Source organism: Miniopterus schreibersii (genome assembly GCF_964146895.1).
Source record: "Miniopterus schreibersii genome assembly, chromosome: 2".
Classification (NCBI taxonomy): domain Eukaryota; kingdom Metazoa; phylum Chordata; class Mammalia; order Chiroptera; family Miniopteridae; genus Miniopterus; species Miniopterus schreibersii.
In genome coordinates, this window is record NC_138102.1 from 153,447,507 (window position 1) to 153,474,449 (window position 26,943).

Below are 26,943 nucleotides of genomic sequence, written 5' to 3' on the forward strand. Positions count from 1 at the left end.
CAGCAACCTTGTTGGCACTTTGATCTTGGATTTCTAGTCACCAGAACTGTGAGAAAATAAATGTCTATTATTTAAGACATCCTATCTGTGGTATTTTATTACAGCGGCCATAGCTGACTAATACATAAAGCTACTCTTTCCCATAACCAAATCATCAAACACCAGTAAATTAGGGTTAAAGCAGTATTATTCTCTGTCTCTGGACCTGATTCAAGTGTTATCAATTGTCCTCATAATGTCTCTTATTGCGAAAGGAGTCCCAGATCACGTGTTGTGTTCACTTGCCGTGTCCCTTAGCCTCCTTTAATCTAGAACATTTCATCATTTGTTCTTTCTCTTATGACACCGAGACTTATAAGTACAAGACCAATTATTCTGTAAAATGTTCTTTAGTTGGGGTTTGTCTGATATTTTGTCAAGATTAGATTTAAGCTGTGTATTTTTGGCAAAAATACAAGAGAACTGATGTTGTGTCCTCCTCAGTGTATTATATCAAGAGACACATGGTGTCAATTTGTCACATTACTGATGGTGTTAACTTTGAACATTTAACGAAGGGGGTGTGCACCAAGTTTCCCCACTCCGAAGCTATCTTTTCCCTTTTGTAATTAATAAATAGATTTGGGGGATCAATTTTGAAACTGTAAATATGCTTCCTCCCATCAGTTTTTAAACCCACTAATGTTTTCTTGCTTGGTTCACTTACTCCTGTTATGGTTGCTAAGTGCTGATTTTCTAATTCCATCATTCTTTGTACATTATTTGTTTGCTTTCAACAGTTAGCATGAGCTTTCCCTCCTTCCCCATTTATTCATTTATTTACTTACAACAAATAGACTAATAAATATTAAAATATGCTATAATCCATATTTCAATTCCAGTCATACCACATAAACTCTAAGTTTGGTGAAAATATATCCATTTGTTTAATGAGATACGGCATTACGACAAAAATAACTTCCATTAATTTATATCGAGATGAGATTCCCAGAGCTGGAGTGGATTCCCGGCCGATCAACAAGGAGGGAGCAAGTACCCTTGTCTGCCTTCGAAGTCGGGAGGAACAGAAAACATAAGAGGAGGGGATTTAGAGATGGAAGTGTTGAGTTGAAACTGCAAGCAGTCCATTTCAGGGAGAGAGGGTTTGATGAGTGAAACAAGCTCAGGGGCGGTGTCTGGCGGCAGATAGGGCTGGAGCGCAGCTCCGCTGGGCCAGCTCCCGCCGGGTCCGAGCCGGGTCCGAGCATCTCTTCCCAGCTTCGTCCCCAGTGCCATCTCATGGGTGACCCGAAATCAGCCACCAAGGGAGAATTTGCACCGCAGACGTCAGCAATGATACGAATCGCATCTTTCCCCCCCGAAAGCGAATGTGAGATCACTTATGGTAGTGTTTAATGTGAAAATAAAACATGGTAATGGAAACAATGCCGCATTAAGGGTGGATGGAAGATGAAAAACCACAGAAGAGCTTCAGAAAGGATGGAGGAACGACGGTTTTCAAAGAATCCAAGAGAGCGGAGATTCCCAAGGAAGAAGGTTTGATAAACAGAGTCACATGTAGCCAAGATGTCCAGTAAGACAAGGACTCAGTGTGGGTTAGGGTATTAGATTGCTTGGTGACTTTACTGGAAGTGTTAGTTTAGTGACTTGAGCAGATGCTGAATTGAGTTGCATAAAAATTCAATAGCTAGTGAATGGCGAATGGATAGTAAGGCAGCGCTTAGAGCCAAGAAGAGCGAACATCCCAGGCTCACCTTTTTTGTTCAACAATCCTGCTATGTAATAGTCTGCAGTTTTAGACCGTAGCAAACGTGAGGTCAGTGAGTAGTTTATCTTCTGTAGGTGTCCTGGCCTACTTTGCTTATAAAGGAGGGAGCCCATTTAGAAAGTTTAAATTTGCTTGATTGAATCTTAGTATTGTGGCTCCCTATCAATTTTGTCAGAATATATAGTATAACACTGAAAACAAGTTTCAATAAATGGCTGTCTCCTTTACTAAGCTTGTTAGTATTATTACTTGCTACATTGCAAGTAGGCCTCTTTGTCTTTTCTGGTTGACAGTTACATTTTCAATAGGAAATAATGCTTCTTAAAACAGTAATTTGCTCTTTTAAAACCAGTGGGCAGGTTTGTGAAAACTTTTTTAGAACCATAAGTATATAGAATGGGATTTATTTCTTTACTTTTTGTCTCTTTTTTTTTTTTTTTAAACACGTTAATTTAGGTAGTAAAGCAAAAATGAATCTTTAGGAACAAAAACTTCATCTATTGCATTTAATATTAGTTTGTTCATAATTATATGACTTCCTGGAAAGTTTTTTTTTTCTTTTTGAAATAAATTTGGAAATACTATACCACTGCATTTGAACAGAGAAAGACATAAAAAAAAATATGTAAAAATAAACAGGGCTCTTTTAAATTCTAGAATGTCAACTATTTTGTACTATGCCTGGGAATTTGTTTTCTGAATCTTTGTGCCAACAATCTAGAAGTACTAATTGATTTATTTTGCTGCTGCTGAATGATATACTTGCTATCTAGCTAGGAAAATGTTTTCTTACAGTTGAACTAAGTTTAATTTACAATGTCTGTGAAAGCATTTTAGTTGTAAAAATGAAAATGTCTCTTGGGAAGATATGATCTTATCATCCTGTTCCATTACTCTTTAAAAAGTTGTTTCTTTGGTTGGCAATAGAAAGCACCGTTTGTAATAGAAAGGGGAAAAAATTCTTGGAGTTTTATTAAAAATAGAATGGCATATCTGAACAAGGGACTTGTTAACACATTTTCTATGTAACTATTGAGTTGGAAAAATTCTGTGTGTTCGCTATAACCAGTCATTTGCAATGACAGTGTTAGAAAATAATGATGGTAATCGTGTGTGTGTGTGTGTATGTGTGTGTGTGTGTGTCTGTCCCAGGCCTTGTGCTAAGTGATTTCACTGTACTTTCTTCCTTAACCCTCACTACTAGTTACAGCTCATAGCTAGGACCTAGCAGATTCAGTCTTTGAATCCAGGTCCATCTGTCTCTAGAACCAGAGATCATACATTCACACCAATGTTTGATCAGTGTATCGCCATCAGAGTGAGCAAGAGCATCAAAACAATAAACAAAAGAAACCTTTCTCAATGACCCTAGTTTTGGTATTTCTTAACATTAGGAAATGAATCAGATATAAATTTGTTCAAAGCAATTTAGTAAAGAAAGAGAAAGCCATCTTTTCTTGTTGTTACAATTGTCATCTTTGGATGTAATGCTGTAGTCAAATGAGATAAACTACATGTATTTCCCCTGATAGGAGAAAATCTGTCTGAAATTATTTATATTAGCTCAAGCTGTAGGAGTTCACAAACATTTGAGATTCAAATTTTCTTTTTTAGCCTTCTTTTTCTCTAGACAATATTAATAAAACTTCTCTGGGAATCCCATGGAAAATTAGTGTTTATTTTTTAACCACTCTGTCTTGCCAGTACTGCTAATACGGTTTTTCCCATGTGAAAGTGATAAGAAATAAATTATTTTCAGTTTAGTTGTAAACTACCCTGTTAGTGAAAACACTTAAGCTCTTTAATAATTAGGAGAGGCTGTTTGCAAACTTTGCTTCCTTTAGGTATATTAAATTCTTTTTATTTCCTTTCTTCCATTGTACTTTCTACTTTCTATGAACTTTTGAATTGTTTAAAACAGAAAATTGTAGTTACATTTAGCAGCACTTTTCAGAAACAACCTGGCAAGAGAGATCATAATTTAGTGTTTATTTATGTTACACACAATTGACTACAGATTTTATATATATAGACACTTTTAGCCATTGAGGTTTATGTGGAGTTTTGATGAGTATTGTTTAGGTTTAGATGTTTGAGGGTTTTCTTTAAATTACTTCTCTCTGATTTAGAATAACAATGTTTATCTCAATTTTACACATCGCTCTTTTGTTTTTTTGGAATCTTGTATTGAGTTCCTGGATGCTTTTTTGGAAGAATGATGTAAGTTTGACTTCGCTTTTTAAAAGTCAGAGTTTCCACTGATTTCAGTTGTAAACCCTCTGCAGTTTGAAACCCTCTGGGCAATTGAATCCCAAACTTGGCATATTAAAGGAAGGAAGCCAGGAGTTCTGATGATTCAGTTGCTGACAAAAGTAACCAAATTAAGCTTACAGGAAGCTTCTTTTCAAAATAAGGTAACTGCAGATGCTGAATATATGAGTTTTTAACACCTGTTCATACTTTTAGCTTAATGTTCTTCATTGATGAGGAAGCATGGAACAGGGAGAAAGACATGGATTTAAGAAGTAGATTAGCTTAATTAAAAACACACACAAAACTCTTCATTTTAAAATACTTAAGAGATTTACAGGAAGATGCAAAGATAGTACAGAGAGGTGCCCTTCACCTTCACCCAGTTACCTTTAAAGCTTCACAGCTATAGTGTAATATCAAATGCAGGAAACTGACATGGGTACAACGGGTGTGTCTAGTTCTAAGTCGTTATATCATATCTGGAGATGCATATGGCACATCACAGTCAAGATACCGGATTATTCTGTGACTACAAACATGTCCCTTATGCTGTCTCCTTGTAGTTATACCTACTCTTTACTCTGTCACAAACCCTAAACCCTGACAACCACTAATGTTTTTCCATCTCTATAATTTTGCTACTTTGGGAACATTACATTAATGAAATCATACCATATGTGGCCTTCTGAGATTGGCTTTTATTTTTATTATTTTTAATTTGTTTTTATTGATTTTTAGAGATGAAGGGTGAGGGATAGAGAAATAGAGACATTGATGAGAGAGGTACATTATCGATCAACTGCCTCCCGAATGTCCCCCACTGGGAGTCGAGCCAGCGTCCCAGGCGTGTGCCCCGAGTGGGAATTGAACTGTGACCTCTTGGTTACTAGGTCAACACTCAACCACTGAGCAACACTGGCCTGGCCTTTTTTTTCCCTTTTTTCTTTTTAGCATAATGTGTTTCAGATTCATCCAGGTTAGTGTATGTATCACATTTGTTTCTTTTATTGCAGAGTGATGTTTGGGGAGAGGGCGAGGGCCATAATAAATAAGCTGCTATGAACATTCCTGCACAGGTTTTGCGTGGACATGAATTTTCATTTCTCTGGGATAAATGCCCAAGAGTGTGATTACCGGGTCACAAGTTAAGTGTATGTTTAGATTTTTAAGAAACTGCCAAACAGTTTGCTAGACTGGCTGTACCACTTTATATTCTTTCCAGCATTGGAGAAAGACCCAGTTTTTCTGGATCCTCCCCAGCATTTGGTATTGTCACTGCTTTTTATGTTAGCTGTTCTGAAAAATATGTAGTGACCTAAAAGATATGCAGTGTTATCTCATTGTAGTCTTATTTTCATTCCCCAATGGCTAGCGATGTGTTTATTGACCATCCATATATATTCTATAGTGTAATGTCATTTTCTGTTCTTTGCTTATTTTCTAATTGAATTGCTTGTTTTATGCTTGTTTTATTTAATTTTTTCTTTGTTGAGTTTGGAGAGCTTTTTAATGTGATATAGTTTCTAGTTCTTTGTCAGATAACTATCCTAATTTTTTAAAAACTATATATGTTATAGAAATTTCCAAACATGTACAAAGTTAGATAAAAGAGTATAATGAACCCTTAGGTACTCACCTTTCACCTTCAGTAATTATCAGCCCCTTTCACGCTCAAATTATTTAAAAGCAAATCACTTACATTATATCATTTCAGATATACATATGTGAATAAGACATTAAAATAAAAGGACTCTTTTAAATATAACTAATAGCACTGTCATATCTAAAAGAACCTATTCTTAATATTATCAAGTAGCTAATTAGTCATTAAATTTCTCTCTTTTCATGTTTTTTCAGCTGTTTGTTCTAGACAGAATACAAATGTCTACACATTGCAATTGGTTGAGAAACTGTTAGTCCTGTACTTTATAGGTACTCCCTTTTTATGCTTTTTTTTTTTTTTTTCTTTTGTCAAAGATAAACATAGCCAAACATTAAAGCAGTGAAAACAGATTTTATTGGGCAACTACTGATGGTTGGGCGTTCCATTACAGTTTGCAGAGGTGACTGGGCGTTTTAAAGGGAGAGGGAGGGACGGAGGGAGCGAGAGTGGAGACTCAGGTGGAAAATGGGGGTGGGGGGCAGCTCAGTGTAAATGTGATGAGGCCAGTGGGTCTGCAAGCTGACAATTCCTGGAGTGTGGCTTGTGACCTTCCCCAGACTGGGAGACAAGAGGCCCTGTCCTTTCTGACAGTTACTTTCTGAGGAATGGCTTTCAGATCCTTGAGGAAGACACCCCTGGGTTGTAGAAGACATATGCATCTCCAAAGGACTGAGGAAGGACTTAAAATTAGAAACCGTTTATAGTAAATGCTCTAAGAAAGGGAACCAGGGGCCTATCTTCAGGTGTTAACTGGAACTAAACAGTAAATCCTTCTGACAACCCTCCCTGAGCTTTTCTAGAGAACTCAGGAGGGGGCTGGGCCATCCAGGACCTGGGCTGCAGGCTGCTGGAAGCCGCGCTCAAGTTGGGTCAGGTCTCTTAGTGGGAATGCCGGGTTTTTTGCAGGTCTCCTTTTGTCGTGGGTTTTTCTTTTTTTCTTCTTTTGTCCTTGGATGCCTCCCACAGTCTGTATTTTGGTGACTTCATCGCCGTGATGTCAACTGATACGTTCTCTCTGCGGTGTTGCCTGTGAATGGATAGACGGGCTAGATCTAGAGATCTGATTGTAGTCAGGCTTCGGATTCTTGATAAGAATACTTCATAGCTGGTGGTGTGTACGTCCAGGGGAAAGTAAGTAATTCTGGTGGCTTTTCTTTCTGTACAGCCGCATTGCCATATGCCTAAGATTCATTATTTCAGTAGGGACTGAAAGATTGTGCTAGTCTATTTCTATCATTCTCTCTTCATTTATTCGGTAGAAAATACATAAAAAGAAACATCTGTTCATGAAATACTTGGTTACCCTGGGGGTACAGTTTAAATAGGCAACACAGGGCAAATGCTTGGTTCTTTCGCTTTATTGGCCAGTTTTATTTTTGCGGATGCTTCAGTGTTTATCTTTGGTCAGTCGAAGCGTTGCTGGTGGAAACAGATTCCCTCACGGAGTCCCGGGAAGCGCATTTTGGAGACCCCCACACAGGAGGGCTTGCGGCACAGGGGCAAGCTTTATGGGAGCGAGAACAAAACACTGCGCTCAGGAGCCCACGTCTCACCCAGGGCCCGGTGGCTCAGCCCCGTCTCACAGCGGAACACGTCCTGGGCCTGGTGACCACAAGCGCCGGCCCGGAGGGGGAGGACCCAGCGCCATGACCTGACCCGCGCCTTGCTTCCGGTTTCGCCCAGGCTTGTGCGGCTCCAACGGAGAGTGCGCGTGAACAAACGAACAAGCCCCGGCCTGTTAGCCTTTGATTGGCTCTCGGGTTGGGGGAGGGGTAAGCTTGCTTTCCAACGAACCAATCGCCTTCCTAGTTCTTCTCAGGCTCGTGCTGGGCCCTCCTCCTATCCAATCCCTTTCCTGGATCTTCCGGGGTTTCATGCCCTCATCCTATCGGGCCTTTCCCCCAGATTTTCCCAGGCTAGGCTGCTCCCCTTTATGTTGCCATTTTGGCTCCTACTGCGCATGCCTCACTTGGCTTTTTTCGCGTGCTTACCTCTCTCCTTGCCCCCGTGGCTCTTACCGAGCACGCTCGGCAGAGGCGCTTCCCGCACTGTTCTATCCCGCGCCCCGTCATCCCAGCCAGGGGGCCGGTCGTCCCCGGGGGACACTGGAAAGCCGATTCTTCCTGCCCACTTGGGAATTAGTATCCATTTGGGGGAGGACGCGACTGTCCGGTAGGGAGTCTGAATGCTACAGCTTTCTAGTTAATCAGACTTGGTGTCTGATTCCATTCGCTTCCCTCCTTTGTTAGTAACTGACTAGCTGCCTGCGCTAAAAAGGGCACTCTGTATGGTATTAAGTGGTTATTAACCTCCTGTTTCTTCCTGCGCTTTCCTTCTTGTTACTTTAATAATGTGATACTATAAAGAATGCCTTATATTGGCTTATTCAAATGGGAAAGATTTGGTAGACAGCTGGAAAGTGTGGGTGAGAGAATTCTAGCTCTCATGTTTTCAGAATTAATAAGCTCAACCAATTAGTAGAGATCTTCCACCAGAGAAACACTTGTTTTTTATTAAATTCTAATGTGTGAGGAGTAGCAAGGCACAGATCAGGAGGGGTGTGTGTGTGTGCGCGCGTGTCCAGGACAAGAAAAAGAAACGATCTTTTTCTTTGGGTTTTGTGGAGGGTGGGTACAGGGGACCATCTCCTGGCTTTCCCACTGAACGGCCCATGTCCCAGGAAGCTCCTCTGTACGAGGCCGGCTGGACTGGCTGGTCCCCCTTGATGAAAATCCAGTCTTATGTATGAAAATCTCTAGGATCTGGAAACGTTAGAGTGGAAAAATTTCAAAGGACTTTTAGCTGGCCTTGAGTTTAGTTGAGAACAGGAAAATGCGTTTCTTAAAATAACAACCTCAAATTGGGCCCTGATGCCAGTGGGGTTTGTAAAGGTAGTGTAAAGACTTACATGATTAGGTTTTTTTAAAATTTAGTTTGATGAATTAAATGCCTACTGTGCAAAACGTTGTGCTGAGTCAGCAAGGAAAACTCAGCTGAGTTAAAACAGAAATAAAAGCTATTCTTCAGTTGACCATTAAGTTACTTTGCACATGGTTTGCTGACTGGAAATGCAGCAGCACTGTATTAGTATGCCAGTGAGCGGATGAAATGGGCTGCAAAGAAAATGGAAATGTTAAACAAGTTGCTGTGAAAGTCATTAGGACAATGAAGCTGACTAGTGGGTATTAAATATAGTCATGTGCTGCTTAATCACAGGGATACATTCCAAAAAATGCATCATTAGGCGATTTCTTCATTGTACGAACATCATAGAGCGTTCTTACACAAACCTAGGTGGTCTAGCCTACTACACACCTAGGTTACATGGATAGCCTACTGCTTCGAAGCTACAAGCCTGTACAGCATATTTTCTGTAAAAAAAAAACCACAAAAACCAAACCATGAGGTTAAATCAAGCACAAGAGAAAACTATGCAATCAGAAATCTGGTTAAACACGGGATGTGTGAGGCTGCTGCAGCATAACATGGCATCCTGTTTTACAGAAAACATTTTTTTGCTGTAAAGAAAGAGTCTACTTTAAATAATAAGAAGAAATACAGTATTGTAAACACATAAACTGCTAATATGGTTGTTTATTATCAAGTATTATGTACTGTATATGATTGTATGTTCTATACTTTTATAGCACTGGTAAGGAATTAGGTTTGTTTACACCAGCACCCCCACAAACGGGTGTTGCACTACAACATTATAATGACTATGATGCAGTAGGCTATAGGAATTTTTTAGCTCCATTATAATCTTATGGGACCAACATAATCTTATGTTGTACATGCGGTTCATCAATGACAGAAGTGTTATGTCGTGCGTGACTGGTAATAATGGATCAGGGCTGCTGCTGGCCAATCACGGACATTTCATTAGAGGAAGTAGAATCAAGTGTGGGCGTGGGGCATGGTGGGTGCATGACGTTTGAGTCAGGGCATCTTTTGCTCTTTGGGATGAATTAGGGAAAGCCCCCCTGCCCCTTCCTCAGGGCAGATGCAGCGGCTCCAGGGCTGGGGTTGTTGAACAGAGCAGGGGCTGGTTCGTCCCTTACCGGTCACATCAATTCCACCTCCTCAGTTGGTCCCATGTGCAGGTGTAACCTGCACAACACATTTGAGTATCTGACTTGAGTATTTGAGCTGAATTGAAGGAGTCCAGTAAGATAGAAGAATATGAAAGCCAAATTAAAGCTTTGCCTTCTAGGAAGATATTTTGCTGTCTTTCCCTTCTCCTTCCAGGAGGGAGGGAGCTGGTGACCTGAGAGAGATCAAGTCCTTTTTCTGCCCTTATCCTAGTTGAAGTCCTTTCCTCACTTGTCTGTGTGTATGTGTGCGCCCTTGCACCATAAAGGCTCTAAGCCATAGGGTTTTAGTGGTGTCGTGGAGTTGTGGTCACTGTTCTAGTAATGGGTGCTTTTGATGCCTTAATAGGCTGGGCACTGTGTTGAGCCACTTACACATCCAATCTCATTGAAATCCTTTCAACAACCTTGTAAACTTTAGGATGACCAGTTTACACTTGAGGCATCTGAGACCCACAGGGATTAAAGGGCTTGCCTAGCCTACCAGTTTGTACCTGAATGAGGCAGGCTTCTATGAGACTCCATAGCATGTGGTGATTTCACCATAGCTGGCTGCCCCTGTAACATCAAGGGTGCCATCTTTTAAGAGTTTAGCAGGAGGGACCTTTAGAGATCCATCTGGCAACCAAGGCATCATATACAGAGATAATTAAAACTGAGCAAGCTGTGATATTGTAACATTATTTTATGAGTGTGACTTTGAAAACATTAAATATGTGAATACATAGGAATTATAACTGGAATTGGAATGTCTCCTTCCTTTGGCAGCTTCCCTACTTAGGCTTTTTATGTTATGTTTCAAAATGAGACTGTTAGGTCTAGAAGGAAATTAGGAGGAAGTTTTAAAAATTATATAACCAAAGAAACATTTAAAAAAATTATATAGACTTAATTATTATGGATTTCTGACTTCTGCAGTACTGATTGACATTTGCACAAAAATTAAAACCCTGACAACTATCTGAATAATGATTGTTTATATGTTATGTATACTCTGTACTAAGACCCAAGTGTTATTCTTATTTCTACATAGAAATATTAGTAATCATTTCCTCCTCAGCAGCTTTCAATGTGTATGAACGTTGGAATTTAAAGTGAAACCAAATTGCCCAGACTTGAAGCCTTAAAGATTTCACCTTTTTAAAACAACAGAACATATTTGTCTTTAATGTAAAACATGGAGTTTCAAGTGAAATAAAACTTGAACCTCCCCAAAGTAAGATTCTTGTAGGAAAAGCGAATTTTAAAGGTGTTTGCCAAGATTATGCAGGAATGACCCATCCCCACTTTCTGGTCCTTGCAGATTTGATAGGCAATACCCCCACACACATTAAAATTAAGGGTATTAAGGGTGGGTGCCCAGGAAATGAGCTGCTTTCTGGACCAAGAAAAGGTTTCTCTTCTTGAGCATTGACATCACTTACATCCATTTGAATGGTTTGAGGTTTTTAAGGCCACCTACTCTGCTTCAGGCCTTTGACCAGAGTGTGGCCAGTGCTGCAGGGAGGTGATTTATTTCAGGAGGAGCCTATGTCTGCAGGAAGCCCAGGCCACCAAATGTCCTCCTTGGCCTCTGCATGAACTCAGTGCATGAAGCCATGTGTGTTTGAGAGCTTCTGGATTGACTGTCTATTGTCGTGAGTTGCTGCAGAGCATGTACATGAGGATGTGGGAAGAGGGCTAGGCAGGGCCCTAGACTGGAGAAAGTGGCTTTGCAAAAATTTAAGTAAGACGCCTCCTCTCCGAGCCCTAAGCCTAAGCTGCCCGGATCTGTGGCACAGACTCCAGTCTAAGTTACTCACCCAGTAACAAGGATGAATGTGGGAGAGAGAGACTCAGCTGGGCCAGCCCGGCCTGCGTCCTACATGGATGCTGCAAGCGGAAGAGAGAGGGTGCTGGCCTGTACCACAGGTGACCTCTCCCACTAGCAGTGGTGGCCTAATCTGTGTCCTGGGTACTGACCATAAGGTTTGAAAATCCTGAAAATTACGTCAGAGATGGGACTTCGGGGAGAGGCTGCCCTGCTTCAGGCACTATTGGGGAATAGGGCAAGCAGCCCCAAAATACCCCACAATGGCATGCTGATTATTTCAGATTAATGTCACTTGAAGAGCAAGCAGTGCAAGGTGATGGAAGGAGGCTTGACTTGGGGTGGCGAACACACAATACAATATGGAGATGGTGTCTTACAGAATTGTACACTGGAAACCTATATAATTTTATTAACCGATGCCATCCCAGTAAATTCAAGAAAGAAAAGGGTACATTGAGCCTCCTTTATCTCCTTGAATGCAGGAAATAAATCTGTCCTGTGAAAGGTGCCCTCCTTGCTTTGGGGTGGGTGGGGCTGAGACATACAGCCTTAGAGCCAGAGCTATGGAATTCAAGGCTGAAAAGCTTATATTATAACCAAACCTTGTTACTTTTTTACTAACTTACTGTCCAAACACAAACTTTGCTTGAATTTCTTACTAAAGAGTTCTCAAAACTGTTTCTTTGTTTTGTCAAGTCCTCATAAATTTACTGTTTCTTTGTCTAAATAGTATAAAAAGCTGCCTGCTTTGATTATTTCTCTGAGCATCATTTTTGATTTCCTGTGTGCACATATTAAGTTGGATTTTTCTCCTGTTAACATAGTCTTGTGTCAATTTTATTATCAGTTCAGTCATAAGAACGCAAGAGGGGCCGAAGGGGGGGAATTTCTGTCTCCTCCACAGTATCAAAAGGGCCCTAGTAACGGGTGACACCAGGTAAGGACGGAGGACGTGTCTGAAGGAGGTCATTTTGCCCACGTGTGACTTGAGTAAACAGGAGATAGAATCAGTGTCAACCATATTTAGGGATATTCTACTGCTGTTCAAGTTTTCAGGGTTTTGAAACTAGTTTAAGGTTAATTCCTTTATTTAGATTTCAGACACTTGACTGTGAGAAGTGGACCAGGTACGGGAATGGGGGCCACCTGTGGTGTTTGCAGGGAGCTCTCGTTCAGGTGGGCTGTGCTCACTCCAGTCCCTGTGCAGCTGCCTGGGCCCCTCTCCTCTTGGCCCCTCTTGACTTCGCTGCTCCCCCATCATCTCTTCCTCCAGGCCCAGGTCAAGTCTCACCTCTTCCCTGCAACTTCCCCTCATTTTCCAGCCCATGTTGATTTCTTCTTTTGCTGAACTGCTTTAGTCCTTTATGATGTGCCCTTTTGGGGGATGTGCAGAAAGTAGAGAAAAGCCATGTGGTATAATGTTGAGAATTTTGGCTTGAGAACAGATACATAGGCTTAAGTCCCATTTCTGCTAATTACTGGCTTGATGATCCAGGCAAGTTTATTCACTTCTTTATACCTCAGTTTCCCATCTATAAAATGAGTATCGAAGTAACACTTGCTTCATAGTTGTTCTTTGTTGTTGTTTTGTGTGTGTGTTTAAAGAATTAGTACATGTGCTCCCTGGAGGAGCAAGTTTTCCTCTACCTTTTTAAGTTCTTCCAGCTGGTCTAATAAATCAACATGAGAGATTTACAAGAGAAAGTGAGCAAATCTGATGACATATGTACGTATGGGAACCCCACTTACATGAGAGGTTCAGAGACAGGCACAATCGGGTTTATATGCCATTCTGAGCTAAGAGGGAAAGTGCTTTGAGGTTTCAGTGGGAGGAAGTCATTCACAGGAAAAGAGCAGATGTTCAATAACTAGATGTTTGCCCTGCTCTATAGATAGGTCATAAAAACTTATTTCTAGTGATAATTCTTAATTTAGGCAAGGCCCCAAATATGAATTTTTTAAGGGAAAGATAAAAGTTTTTCTTGAGGCCTCAGGGTCTTGATTTCCTTCAGCTCAAAATAATTCACATGCCTAAGTGGCACATATTGTGGGGGGGGGGCATGTTCTGAACCCCTTTACACTCAATAAATGTTAGCTGATATTTAAATGTTAAATGTTTGCATTTATCCCTTTTATATATTGCTCCTAGGACTTAACTCAGTGCCCGATACTTTGCTTGTTAAATTGAATATTGCTGTTAGAATACCTTCTCATTTTTCAAAGTGATAAAGTTGTAGTGGCCTTTTTGGTAATTTCCTAAATTGATCAGGTTTGTACTGGTTCCTGAATTACCATCATTCTAAACATATGTTATCGATGTGTTTGTAATCATGAGCATAGTATTTGAAATGCAGACACTCTCTTGAGAAGGTGAAGACAGAAATGAGTTGGCAATGATGTGAGAGGTAGCAGAGCATTGGTGGTTAAAAGCACAGTCTAGATATATATTCTGACTTCCCTCACTACCTGTGGGACCTTGGGACAAGTTACTGGACCACTAATGCCTCAGTTTCCCCTTTTATGAAATGAAGATATTAGTAGTGTGCATCTTATAGAAAGGTGCTAAGGATTATACACATAAGAACCATGCCTGGGGCATATAATAGGCATTCACTAAACAGTAGCTATTATTATTATGGCTTTTATTGTTAACAGAAAGTGTGTTTCCCCAGTGTCAATATTAAATTGACACCAGGAGAGTATCAATATTAAATACTTCTTTTCACTAGCTTAATTGTAATTGAATTTATTAGCCCATTTGTTACTGGAAAGGGACCAGGACTGAGGTGGGTATGTCCTGATACGGTCTGGAATGTGTGAGTTCTTGACTTTGTGCAGGAAAGATTTCATGACACAAGTCCAGGTGATTTTGAAAGTATGTTTATTAAAGCTGGGAACAGTGAAACAAGGGAAGGGTTTAAGATGAAAGGCAAGATCACAGCAACAGGAGTAAGCCCAGATTGGGCTGCCTTAGCCCTTTGGAAATGTGAGGAAGAGTCAAGTCTAGGTGAGGCTGCCTTGGCTTTTTAGAAAGAAAGTCACAGAGGCAGAAGAAGTGAGCCAGCTGGGCCGCATGGACTCAGGAAACAAGTTACAGAGGCAAAAGAAGGGCCCTTGGAGACAGGTTCAGGGGGTTAGCCCAGGATGAGCTGTTGCTGCCCACTGCTCCCCTGGCTGCAAGTGTCCTGGGAATCTTTAGAGCTTAGGAGAAAGGAAGCAAAGATACATACCTGAAGAATGAAGGGGGAGGACAGGTGTGGGCATGCTCAAGGGAGAGCATGCCCTGGGTCCTTTGTCTTAAGGATTTTATCAGTTTTCTAAAGGCAGGAATTTTAGGGGGCATGAAGAGGAGGATCTCAATTGAATATTCATCAGCTTCCCAGGTGTGTCCTTTAATATGCTTATTTATCAAAATGAACATATAGAGGGGTCAGGGTCATTCCCTGGTCAGTTTCACCTTCAAAGCAGGTCACTGAAGAGGGACTGGGACCAAGGCAGGTCCCAGCACGGTCTGGAATGTGTAAACCATTTGCTCCTAATAGCCCTTGGTTAGAGAAAGTAAGACCTTAGCATTCATTATCTGGCTTTAAATTGCTTGGTTATCTGTTTAACTATCTGTCTCAGTTTCCCCATTCCACTTGTCAAGGAATTTTCCTAGCTTCTTACTATGCTGCCTCACATATACTCCAATAAGAGATTCATAAAATATAATTATATTATCATCGGCTATTTTCAACCTTTTTCTTAGTGTAAAAGTTTGTGTTCCTGCACAAATGTGTATTGCAAGTGGCAGTGATTTCATTTGCATGGGTTCCTTAGAGTCTCTAGTGTGTAACAAGTTTAGATTGGTGAAAATAAAAGGGTGGGGTGGGGGGAATTCCACACTAAATGCTGTCTTACAGCATGGCAGCATGGTGGGAGAAGAGGCCACATGATGCAGCTAGAAAGCATGGAACCGGCCATCAGAAAACTCTGTTCTGGTTCAGGATTCACTGCTAGGTCTGGGTTGGTAATATGGGGCCAGTCCTCTCTGTTATGCCCACTTTATATGGATCTTTCAAAGATTAAATTTTAGCCTGGATTGAAAGGCCCTTTGACATAGAAAATGCCACATAAATATAATAAGCATCATCTTGTAATGGGTTCCTATTTTGGTAAATGAAATATTCTGGATAGTAGAAAGTTTCTATATGTACATGAAATTAAGGACCAACTAACAATATTAAAGTACATTATGAATAACACCTAAATCATGCTGCTAAATACATCTAACAACACATGCTTTTCTTATTTATACTTATGGTAAGGTCTCTCCCCTGATTTGGACTTGAACCTTTCATCTATTTCTGAATCTGATAATCTCAGAAACTTCCAGAATAACTGTTGTTCACCATTTCCCCATTGGGGCTGCTGGGCCCTTTGCTCTGTTTTGGACCTCAGAGTGGGCACTGTACCAATGTCATACAGTGCTGACACTGCTGTGCTGGAAATTGGATTGGGTCATCTCTACATTAAGCCCTTCACCAGCTGCCTATTGTCATCAGAAGAATAACGTCCAGACTCCACAATAGGATGTGAAGGCTTATGGTGAAGTGGCTCCTGCCTGCTTCTCCAGCCTCCCTGCTCACAGCTCTGTCAGTATTAGATGCTGTAGCTAGAATGAACTGTCACTTCCTTAATACGGCTTTGCCCTTGCTCAGCCCTAGGCCTCTGTGTGTGTCTTATTCCTTCGCTGCTCACCTAATTCACTTTCATCTTCCTCAGGTGTCAGCTTCATTGTCACACTGGGGCATCCTTAGCTGTCCCTCTTTATGATTCTGCTTGCTGGAGCTCTCTGTGTGGTGGGCTGGCTGATCATGTCATAGTGTAGTGACACCCTGTCAGCTCTGTTCACACTCTCCTTTTTGGCATCTTTTCTTACTGAGAATTTCTGAATCAGCCCACTGTACATGGAGCTTGCATTTTAACCTGCAGCAACCACTACACACATTAACCTGTAAATGGATATTTCTTAAAAGACTCTAAGAATTGTGCACTGGTTCAGTTCATCCATTTGTATAAAGAAAGTTTATTATAAGTCTTATTGTAGACTTGTATGAACTGATGAAGATATTGAAGATGAACTTTATTATTTTAATTGCATAGAAGTCACTGTGTTGCTAACCTACAGAAATGCCGTTTAATAAATAATCTGTGTTGAAACTGGGCTGAATAAACCAGCTCCATTTTACTTTTATGCTATGTGGAGTAGTGTGATTGCTTTAGTTTTGGATTTGGGTCTCACCTCTGCCGCCAGCAGATCCTGAGTAAGTACCTCCTTCAACCTCATTCACAAGGTGGGGACAAGCAAGAATGGACTCCCAGAGCTGGTGTGGGGATTAAATGACATTAAAAAGTGCACTTAGCACAGTGACTGGCACATATTAAATGTATTAAGTATTCCCTATCATTAATGAATTGAAACTTAGCTGGGGATGTTAATGACAGAAAGGGTGATATTACCAAAACTAAATTTTTGCTATTACATGTAGAAGGAATAAAAATTCCTTCTAAATTCATTGTAGAAGGAATATAAATTTGACCATCTGACTAAATTGATGAAGCTTAAACTTATTGACCTTTGCCACTGAAGGACTATGACCTTTTGCAAGTCAGTTAACATTTCTGTACTTTATTTTTTTCTCACTTGTAAATCTACCTGAGCTGTTCTGAGTCCTTCCGATTCTAACTTTGATTTTCAGAATGAAATTATATTCCCCTATGTCTTCTCTGACTTTATTTCCGCCATTCTGTGTGATAATCTATGTACATATTTCTTTGTAGGTAACATAATAAGTTAAGAGTTTAAAATTTCTGGGCAGAAGTTCTATGACAGCCACAGAATGGGGCATTGAGAGTCAATTTGAGTTTCTGAGTAGATTGAACTGAGAAAGGCATCCAGTCTCCTTGGAATGGTTAGCTCTTTCCCTTCAGAATCTTCATTTAAATATCAAAGGAGACATCAAAGGTTGCTCTGCTCCTCTGTGGAATGCCTTTGGTTATTAAGATTTAGATGAAGCACTTTATAGGTTCAAGGAGAGTGCATTAAAGATAGTACCCAACCCCACTTAAATTTCCTTTGTTGCTTTTGTTAAGCTTATAGTCTTTTTCTAATATAAGCTTTATTTTTGTTACTTTAGTTAACTGGAAAGTCTTTTTCTTGTGTTTTCAAGAGAAGCAGATTTCTGAACTCCTTTTCTAAAAAGCTTTGAATTCAATTTTTTGGTTAAAGTATGTGACTCTTTATTAACCTCCTTTATTACCTTGACAGAGCAGGAGAAATTAAATTAGTATGATCGATGTTCTAGAAGTAATTTGGTATATAGCTTTTTATAATTTATCAGTACAATGTTAAATAGTAACAACTCTTTGTATCTGAGATGTTTGCCACTGGAGCTGGTATTAAGGCAAAATTATCAAGTTTTGAGAGATTCTGAGAAGAGCTGGAAAGTATAGCATATCTTCATTTAAACCACCAAGATTTAAGGTAAGGGAAACAGTGGCATTGAAGTGGCATTCTTATTTTGGACTCTGCTGTAGTACTGGAGGGTAAGGAAGACACAGAAGAAGAAAGGGGGTTGATTTGTTAAAGGCAGACTGGCACCAGAATGTTAGACCTTGGTCCTTGAGTTTGGCTAAGAAAAGAATTCAGAGCCGGGGAACTCAAATGCAAGGGGAAGTTTATTCAGAAAGTCACATGGGTAGAAAAGGGAGCTGTGGAAGAAATGAGCCAGCTGGGCCAAGTGGACTCTGGAAATGTTACAGAGGCAAAAGAAGGGCATCAGAGCATAGCAGAAAGAAAGGCAAAGGGAATGCGCCTGGTGGAAGGAGGGGAGAAAGGCACTGGGGTGCCCCAGAAAGAGCAAGAAGTGGGAGGGGAAAGGCACAGGTATGCTCTGGGAGAGGGTTCTAGTGCCCTGGGTCCTTTGTCTTAAGGGCTTTTGTCTGGAGCTCTGGGGTGCGGTGTGGTGGGGAGGATCTCAGTAGAATATTCATCAGGTTTCCAGGTGTGTCTCCTCAGAGTCCTGGTCTCCACCGACGGGTTGGCACTTAGTCATCGCTCCTGGTCCTGATGTCAGCCCCACCTGGCCTTGCTGCTTTGCTGGGCCTGGAGCTGAAACACAATTGAGGCCTGGATGCTGTCTCTAGGTCTTCATGCGCAAGGGAGTGGTCGTGCAAGGTCTTATATGGGAGTCATATAAGGCTATTCTTGACCCCCTTGTTCTTCCTCTAAGGGGAAGAACCATGTGCCGGGGGAAAGGTCAGGGGATATGACCAGGGATATGAAAGGTCATAGGGTCTAAATGGCATGACCAGGGAGGTGGTGAACACACAATACAGGGTCCGAACCGCATAACCAGGGATCTCAGCCTCTGATCTTGTGTTTATCAAAATAGGGGGCTGTGCCATTTTGGCTTATTTCCTTATTTAATATTGGGAAACCACTAAAAATAGAAGACTTGAAAAGTCATTTTTTCAACCACTGCTCTCTGCATCATTCTAGGCTTTCATTGCTTTGGGATGCTGCATTTTAAAAGTAAATATTTGGTGCCTAAAAGAACTTAGCTTTTCAAGGAAATGGAATTTCTCATGGAGGTAGAAATTATAAACAAAGGGGTATCTTATAAATATAACTCACTGAAATAACCATCATAGTGAGCTTGCAGTGAAACAAAGTATGAATTTACCAAAGTTTACCGTTGAAAAAACCCTAAACCCTATGGTTTGTTGTTTGATAGAAAGGAAACCACTTTTTAGTTTTACACTGTGTTAAACTAAACCAGCAACAGGGAACCTGAGAAATGAAGCTTCCAAAAGCAAACCAACCTGAGAAGCACTTTTTCATTCAGATGCATTGCAACTCCAGCCTTCCCCAGCACCTTTCCTTCCCACACTGCCATTCCCCTCCCTGCAGCCATTCATCTTACAGAAGGGAACAGCAGAAATACCTAGGGTTGGTCTTTGTTCAGTTATCCCGAAAATGACAAAGTAAAGGCAGAGCTGAGAGGACATGCTTAGCAGTGACTGAATCTTTTTGGAGTCACAGACCAAGTTAACATTGAAGATCAAAGCCAAGGAATTTGCCTCGAGAAATACACAGACGCAAACACACACAAAATCTCATGTGCAGTTCAGGATGTGTGGGCTCTGTAAGCCTATTTTGGGACATTAGTGATGCACCTGTGTTGTGAGACTTGACAGGATCCCTGGCCTTCCTCCTTGCCAAGCTCTCTTTTGAGAGCTAAATGAGAAGAAAGGATTTAAATGTTGTGCTTGGTGGATCCTATCCAGAGCTTGCTAAAAGCCGACTGTGTAGTTTTTTGGGCTCACCTTTTCTCCACTCATTAAATATGTGCAAGGTCAGATCCTCAGCTATGTATGAACCAGGAGAGGAAAAGGGAAGAGACCTGCCTCTGAGCGACACTGTCACCTCCTTACAGTGCCATTTGGACAGTTTTTTTATGTGTCCAATCAAAGCAGAAGAACCACATATATTTTGTAAGCAATTGCCAAGGTGGACATTTCTTTGTGATACTAACCCACTCAGGTTTTATAAAAGGGTCTCTGTTCTACAGAATAGTCCCATTGTGTAAAGAGACCTCATTCAAATGCAGATTTTGAGAGATTCTGGGGATAAGTTCTTTGAAGAGAAATTGGATTTAAAATAATAATAGAAAAAGAGGAAAAAAGGGTAGGGGAAATAAGGATGAGTTAGAAAATGCCTGCTGGATGATGCTACTCCATTTGACATTTTTCCCTCCATCCTGTACTTTAAAATATAGAAATCTGCATGTAGGTGAAAATGCCTTGCGTCAGGTTTTTGTTTTTGCTCGGTGTTTGTTACCAACCCCCTCCTGCTTCCCTTTCATAGTCTTTATTAAAGCCACCAACCACACGTTGCATATGTGGGTACAGGGTGCTCCCACTTTGTTCGAGTGAGTGCACTGTGGTAGATGCAGGCTCCATGCAAGTTCCTGCTCCACTAGAAGTTGACATTCTTGTAACCTGCTTTGGTTCCAAAGGCCATAGGCAGGTGAGAAAATGACCCACTGCATATGGGTGAGCTCTGGTTCCCCCACCGGTGCTTAGTAACCTTGTTACTTTGGATAAATGACTTAACCTCGCACAGCCTTGGCATCCTGTTTTCAGGGATAAGACATTTGTGAAATATTTTGTGGCTAGAAGAAGACCTTGCACTTCTTAAACTACATGAAGTAGGTAAATAAGCTCCTGTTTATGGTTTCCAGAATGCCTGGGATATTGGGATTAGATGGAACAGCACTATTTATAGCTAACAGTGCTAGTAGGTCCTGTTCCAGTTGTTATCTCATTTATTCCTCACAACTTTTCTGTGAAGTAGATACTGTTATTATCCCCCCTTTTATAAGTGAGAAAAGTTGATGTGCAAAGAGGTTAAGAAACTTGCCTGACGTTGTCCAGACAGGAAGCAGCAGAGCTGGGGGACTGAAGCCCAGGTGGTCTGGCTCCGAAAGCCACACTCCTAGCTTCGGTCTTTCCAAGCCTTTTCAGATCTACAGCATATTCACACTGAAAGGAGAATGTTAATGAGTGGTGGACTCTGACACATCTTTAAGATTTTTTTTTTCTTTCCTGTTTCAGGTATCTGACAGCAAGCAGTAATAGACATTTCCTGCTAACCATGAGGCCATTCTTAAAAAGGGCCATTTTGGTCATAAGTTATGTAAGTACATATATACTTTTGAAATATCTGATTAGGGATGTTTCACTTTAACTTGGCTCAGAGGGAGATCCATATTATTTAATAGAACCAGCAGTAGATTCGAATACCTTGGTCTTAGGATCAAAGAGTTAACATGCTATAAATGTTACAAAGCATTAGAAGGTATGTGTGAAGGAATTCTAGGGATGTGAACTCCATGACACTCATATGTGAACTACAGTATTTTACAAGCTTCTTTCAAAGTGCTGATGCTGAGTTGTCTTAGCAGAGCTGTCACACCTGACTGCATCAGTTATCTATTGCTGCAAACAAACTACCCCACAATGTAGTGGCTTAAAACAACCACTACCATGCATCTGCCCTCAGTGCTTTAGTTTGGGCAGCATCCAGCTAGATGACTCTTCTGCTCGTGATTTTTGGCTGGGGTTACTCAAGCAAACTCATGCTGCTATCAGCTGGGCTAGGTGGTCTCTCTGTGTTGTCTCATCCTCTAGGGCCCCTCCCTGTGGCCACTCTCACTAGCAGGGTAGCCAGGACTTCTTTACAGTATGGAAGCTGGGCTCTAAAAGAATAGAAAAAAAGGTGTAGGACCTCTGTAGGGATAGGCCTGGAACTGACATGTATACCTTCCACCACATTCTGTTGGTTGATGCAAGTCATAAGACCAACACAGATTTTTTAAAAATTCATTTTATTTTTTCCATTACTATTTATCCCTCTGTGCCCTCTCCCCACCCCCACCCCTGTATTCACCACACCGCTGTTCGTGTCCATGAGTTTTCTCTTTGTCACTCAGTCCCTCCACCTGCCCCCCCCCCAATACCCCCTCCCACCAGAGCTGTCTGCCTGCTCTCTATCTGTGAGTCTGTCTCCAGTCTGCTGAGACCAACCCAGATTTAAGGGGTGGAACACTTGACTTCACTTCTTGATAGGAAAAGAAGAATGCTTATACAAGGAGGGTAGGAATTGTTGGGGGCCCTCTTTGGTACCATCACATTAATCATCTTTTTATGTTGCTGGATGTTTCTATTAAAGGAGGTTAGGAGACCAATCTCCTTATGCTGTTGCTGTTTCTCATAAATTCTCTGTCAAAATTTATAATAAGTTTTGATAGGAAACATATGAAAATGTCTTTGAATTTAATGTTAACAATTACTGTGAGGGTTTTTTCTCAACGCTACAACATGTTTATGGAAGAAGAGGAGTATGAAAAAGCTGAATGAAGCACAGAGTTTTGACAGGACAATTTCAGCAGAAGAGGCAAAACATTTCTCTGAAGAATTGCCCAGTATCTTTGCAACAGGATAGCACCAGTTAGTGATAAAATTCCACCGGGTGACACAAAACAGGTTCCCTGGGGCTGTTGGAAATAACCCTTCATGAGTGTTCTGCTTCAGGGCATTCAAGGGTTGCAACATTTCCAAATGTATTCATTAAGACTGAGCAGTATTGAAACTGAGGAAGATACAAATAAGCGGAAGATACAAATACCATGTTCATGAATAGGAAAAATTAACATCATTAAAATATCCATACTGCCTGAAGCAATCTACAGATTCAATGTAATCCTATTAAAATACAATGGCATATCTTACAGACCTAGAACAGAGATTCTAAAAATGTATATGGAACCACAAAAGGCCCTGAAGAGCCTCAGTAATCTTGAGAAAGAAAAACAAAGATGGAGGTATCACACTACCTGATATCAAGCTATACTGCAAAACCATAGTAATCAAAACAGCATCGTATTGGCACAGAAACAGGCATATAGATCAGTGGAACAGAATAGAGGACCCAGAAATAAACCCACACCTTTATGGTCAATTAGTATTTGACAAAGGAAGTAAGAACATACAGTGGGGTAAGAACAGTCTCTTCAATAAATGGTGTTGGGAAAATTGGACAGGTACATGTAAAAAAATGAAACTAGGCCACCTTACACCATACACAAGAATAAACTCAAAATGGGTAAAATACTTAAATGTAAGTCTTGAAACCATAAAAATCCTAGAAGAAAACATAGGCAGTAAAATTTCATACATTTCTTGTAGCAATATTTTTGCCAATATATCTCCTCAGGCAAGGCAAAAAAAGGAAAAAGTAAACAAATGGGACTACATCAAACTAAAAAGCTTCTGCATAGCAAAAGAAACCATCAACAAAGTGGAAAGGGAACCCACTGAATGGGAGAACATATTTGCGAAGGATATATCGGATGAGGGGTTAATTTCCAAAATTTACAAAGAACTTATACAACTCAGCGCTAAGGAGACAAACAACCGAATTGAAAAATGGCTAAAACACCGGAATAGACACTTCTCCAAAGAGAACATACAGATGGCCAATGCACATATGAAAAAATGCTCAAAGAGATGCAAATCAGAACCACAATGAGTTAGCACCTCACACCTGTCAGAATGGCTCCATCAATAAATCAGCAAATAACAAGCACTGGCGAGGGTGTGGAGAAGGGGAGCCCTAGTGCACTGCTGGTGGGAATGCAGACTAGGGCAGCCACTGTGGAAAACAGTATGGAGGTTCCTCAAAAAATTAAAAATGGAGCTGCCTTTTAACTCCTGGGAATATATCCAAAAAAACCTTCAAAAGAATATATGCACCGTTATTTACAATAGCCAAGATTTGGAAGCAGCCCAAGCGTCCACCTGTCGATGAGTGGATTAAAAAGCCATGGTACATTTACACAATGGAATTGTATTCGGTCGTAAAAAAGAAGGAAATCTTACTTTTTGTGACAGCATGGATGGGCCTGGAGAGTATTATGCTAAGTAAAATAAGCCAGGCAGAGAAAGACAAGTACCGTATGGTCTCACTTATATGAGGAATCTAATGAACAAAATTAACTAACAAACAAAATAGTAGCAGAAGCATGGGTACATAGAACAGACTGACAGCTGTCAGGGGGAGAGAGGTCGGGGGACTGGACGAAAGGTGAAGGTATTAAGAAAAATTTTATATATATAAACATAGACACAGACTACAGTGTGATGTTAGCTGGAGGGAAAGGGACGGTGAGGATGGGCAATGGGTGGGAAAATGTGGACCGAAAGAGACTTTGCTTGGGACAAAGGGCACCGCGCACAATCAGTGTGCAGGTGATGTTTTGATGAGTTGTACACATGAAATCTGTATGGTTTTGTGAACCAGTGTCACCCCAATAAATTCATTTTGAAAAGACTCAGTATTATCTATCATATTTTAAATTTGTATGGGCTTATGTGAGTGGAATGGTTATGAAATTGGGCAGGCAGAGCAATGACAGGTTCAACTCCTGGGCCTCACAGCTCACTGGTAAGTTTACTAACAAGCATACGCGCCAGTGCGTGATGCTGACGCTGAGTGAGAACCGGCTGGCTGCTCCCTCTTCACCTTCATTATTTGCTCTTCAACTCCCCAGCTATTTCCCTCTTTCCTACTCATTTTAAATGTTAAAATTTTATAGAAGTGTTTACTAGAGAAAGTGTTTGCAAAGCAAAATATTTGTAAAGCACCTGGAAGTATCCTCCAGAAAGATGGGCCTTACCCTGACAAGGGATGATTTTCTTACCAGATCTTCTTTCCCCTGAAGGTGACCGTTGTCTTGTACTTCCGCCTGTGGATAATGGGAGGGTCCATGCCCCTCTTTTCAGAGCAAGATAATCCAGCTTCATTCTCCCCTTACATTCTCACAAGGTCAGTAAAAATACCTTTAAAAAAAATCGCAAAAACTTCACTTGGTATTTGTCCAGTAGATTTGTAATCTTAAATAAGTTGGATTTTGAAGAAAGGCGGGTTGTGTTCTACTCAGGTTATGGGGAGAAAAGAAATTGCTATTCATTTGGAGTTCTTTTCAACAAATGGTGCTATTTTGCCATATTACTGCTAATGTTCTCATAGTGGCATATATATATTTATTCAACAAGCATTTTATTGAGCACTTACCATCAATTATAAATATCTCTTAAGTGGCAAATGTTACAGAACAATGCACAGAGTTGTATAGAGGTCGATTGAACATAACTATTTGTAAGGTTAAAATGAGTGGGGAGGTTGAAAGTGACAAACAGAAATGAACAGCAATTTTTGCTAAGATATAGCTAGTTATATCTTAGCATTTGTTCCTAAGAGATTTAGCGGTATTGGATCAAGAGGGGATGCTGATCAGTGGGTCTGGTTCATTGAGAAGATTTTTAATTCTTTATCTTTTCAGTCTGCTGTGATGTTGTTCTGAGGCTTTCAGATATGATTATATTTGAGAATTTAAATATCTTTTCTTCAGGATATATTGTTGCTATAATGTTTAAACATTGATGTGCCCTATTCTTAAATCTTTATAGTTTCATATATTTAACGTCTAGTATCATTTTCATAAGAGTAACCCTTCAATTTGGGGAGGTTTATCATGGTATATAAATCTTAAATTAAAACAACATGTAGTGCTGGCTGGTGTGGCTCAGTGATTGGAACATTGGCCCACGCACTGAAGGGTCTCAGGTTCGATTCTAGGTCAAATGCACGTACCTGGGTTTGGGGTTCGCTCCCTGCCCCTGATCTGGGTGCATGAGGGAGGCAACCAGTCAATGTGTCTCTCACATGGATGTTTCTCTCCTCCTCCCTCCCTCGCTTCTACTCTCTGAAAATCAGTGGGAAAAATACCCTCAGGCGAGGATTAACCAAAAAACAAAAACGAAAAAAACCACTTAAGGGCCTTTTATATTTTGGTTACTTGTATCTCTTAGGGACAACAGGTTGTTGGATTTGGTTTTTATTCCAGCAGTGATCTTTGCTTTATTTCACTTATTTACCTTATATGTTTTAATTGGTAAATTTCTAACTTTCTTTGCCTGGCATGTTTTCTATTATTTTTCCTAGTCTTTCGTACCTTTCTTTAAAGACTGTTTTCCACTCAAAAAGGATACCTTCACATTTGATTAAACCATTTTTAAATAGATATTATGTCACAGTTGTTTTCATTACTTATAGCATATTTTAAAAATCTTGACTATACCTTCAGAAATCATCTGGTATTCAACCTCCTAGTGTCAGCTTATCTCTTTGAGGCAGTTTAGAGTCTTAAAAATTACTGTTTATAGCTTATATTTTTCAAAATATTGTTTAATTAAATCTTTAAGATTGACATCTCTAACTCAGCATTTTGTTAATGTTGCAATCTACGTGTCCTTTTCAGGTATCTCTCAAGGGCTTTCAAAATCTCCAAGGCTCCTTGTCTGGACATTTTTAGCTCATTGATAAATTGTTTCAGTTTCTGTAGCTCCTTAAATAGCTACTTTTCTGCTTTTAAGAGAAAAACAGCTCTGCCAGATCGCATTCTTGCTAATGGCTCCGTTTCCTTTAGCTTCGGGCTGGTCGCCTTCCAAGCTTCCCTGTCTCCTGGACTTGAGCATCCACCCGAATCTCTACAGTTAGATGCAGCCTGGCCCCCGCTTGCCAGGCTCCCAAAGCCGAGATGCGCAGTCAAAAGGAACAGATGGGCAGACTACTTTCAACTCAGCCACCAGTTATTTCATTTATATCTTCTCTTAGCAGTAAACAAGTGCCTGGCCCAAGGTCTGTGGTGGCAGGACAAGGGCCTTTGGTCTCAGTGCCCTTCTCTCT

The 26,943-nt window shown here is 40.6% G+C and overlaps 1 protein-coding gene across 3 annotated transcripts in view; it reads left to right on the forward strand.

Moving 5' to 3' along the window:
- TMTC1 (transmembrane O-mannosyltransferase targeting cadherins 1) overlaps positions 1-26,943 on the forward strand; it is a 237,115-nt gene that overhangs the window by 89,289 nt on the left and 120,883 nt on the right. For 2 of the 3 annotated variants that reach the window (XM_081129443.1, XM_081129441.1), the window contains exons 6-7: positions 21,249-21,330; positions 24,917-25,020. The exons of the other annotated variant lie outside the window; for it this stretch is intronic. In XM_081129443.1, coding sequence (XP_080985569.1) covers positions 21,249-21,330; positions 24,917-25,020 — 186 coding nt within the window. The remainder of the gene's footprint in view (positions 1-21,248; positions 21,331-24,916; positions 25,021-26,943) is intronic. 3 annotated transcript variants of the gene reach the window in all.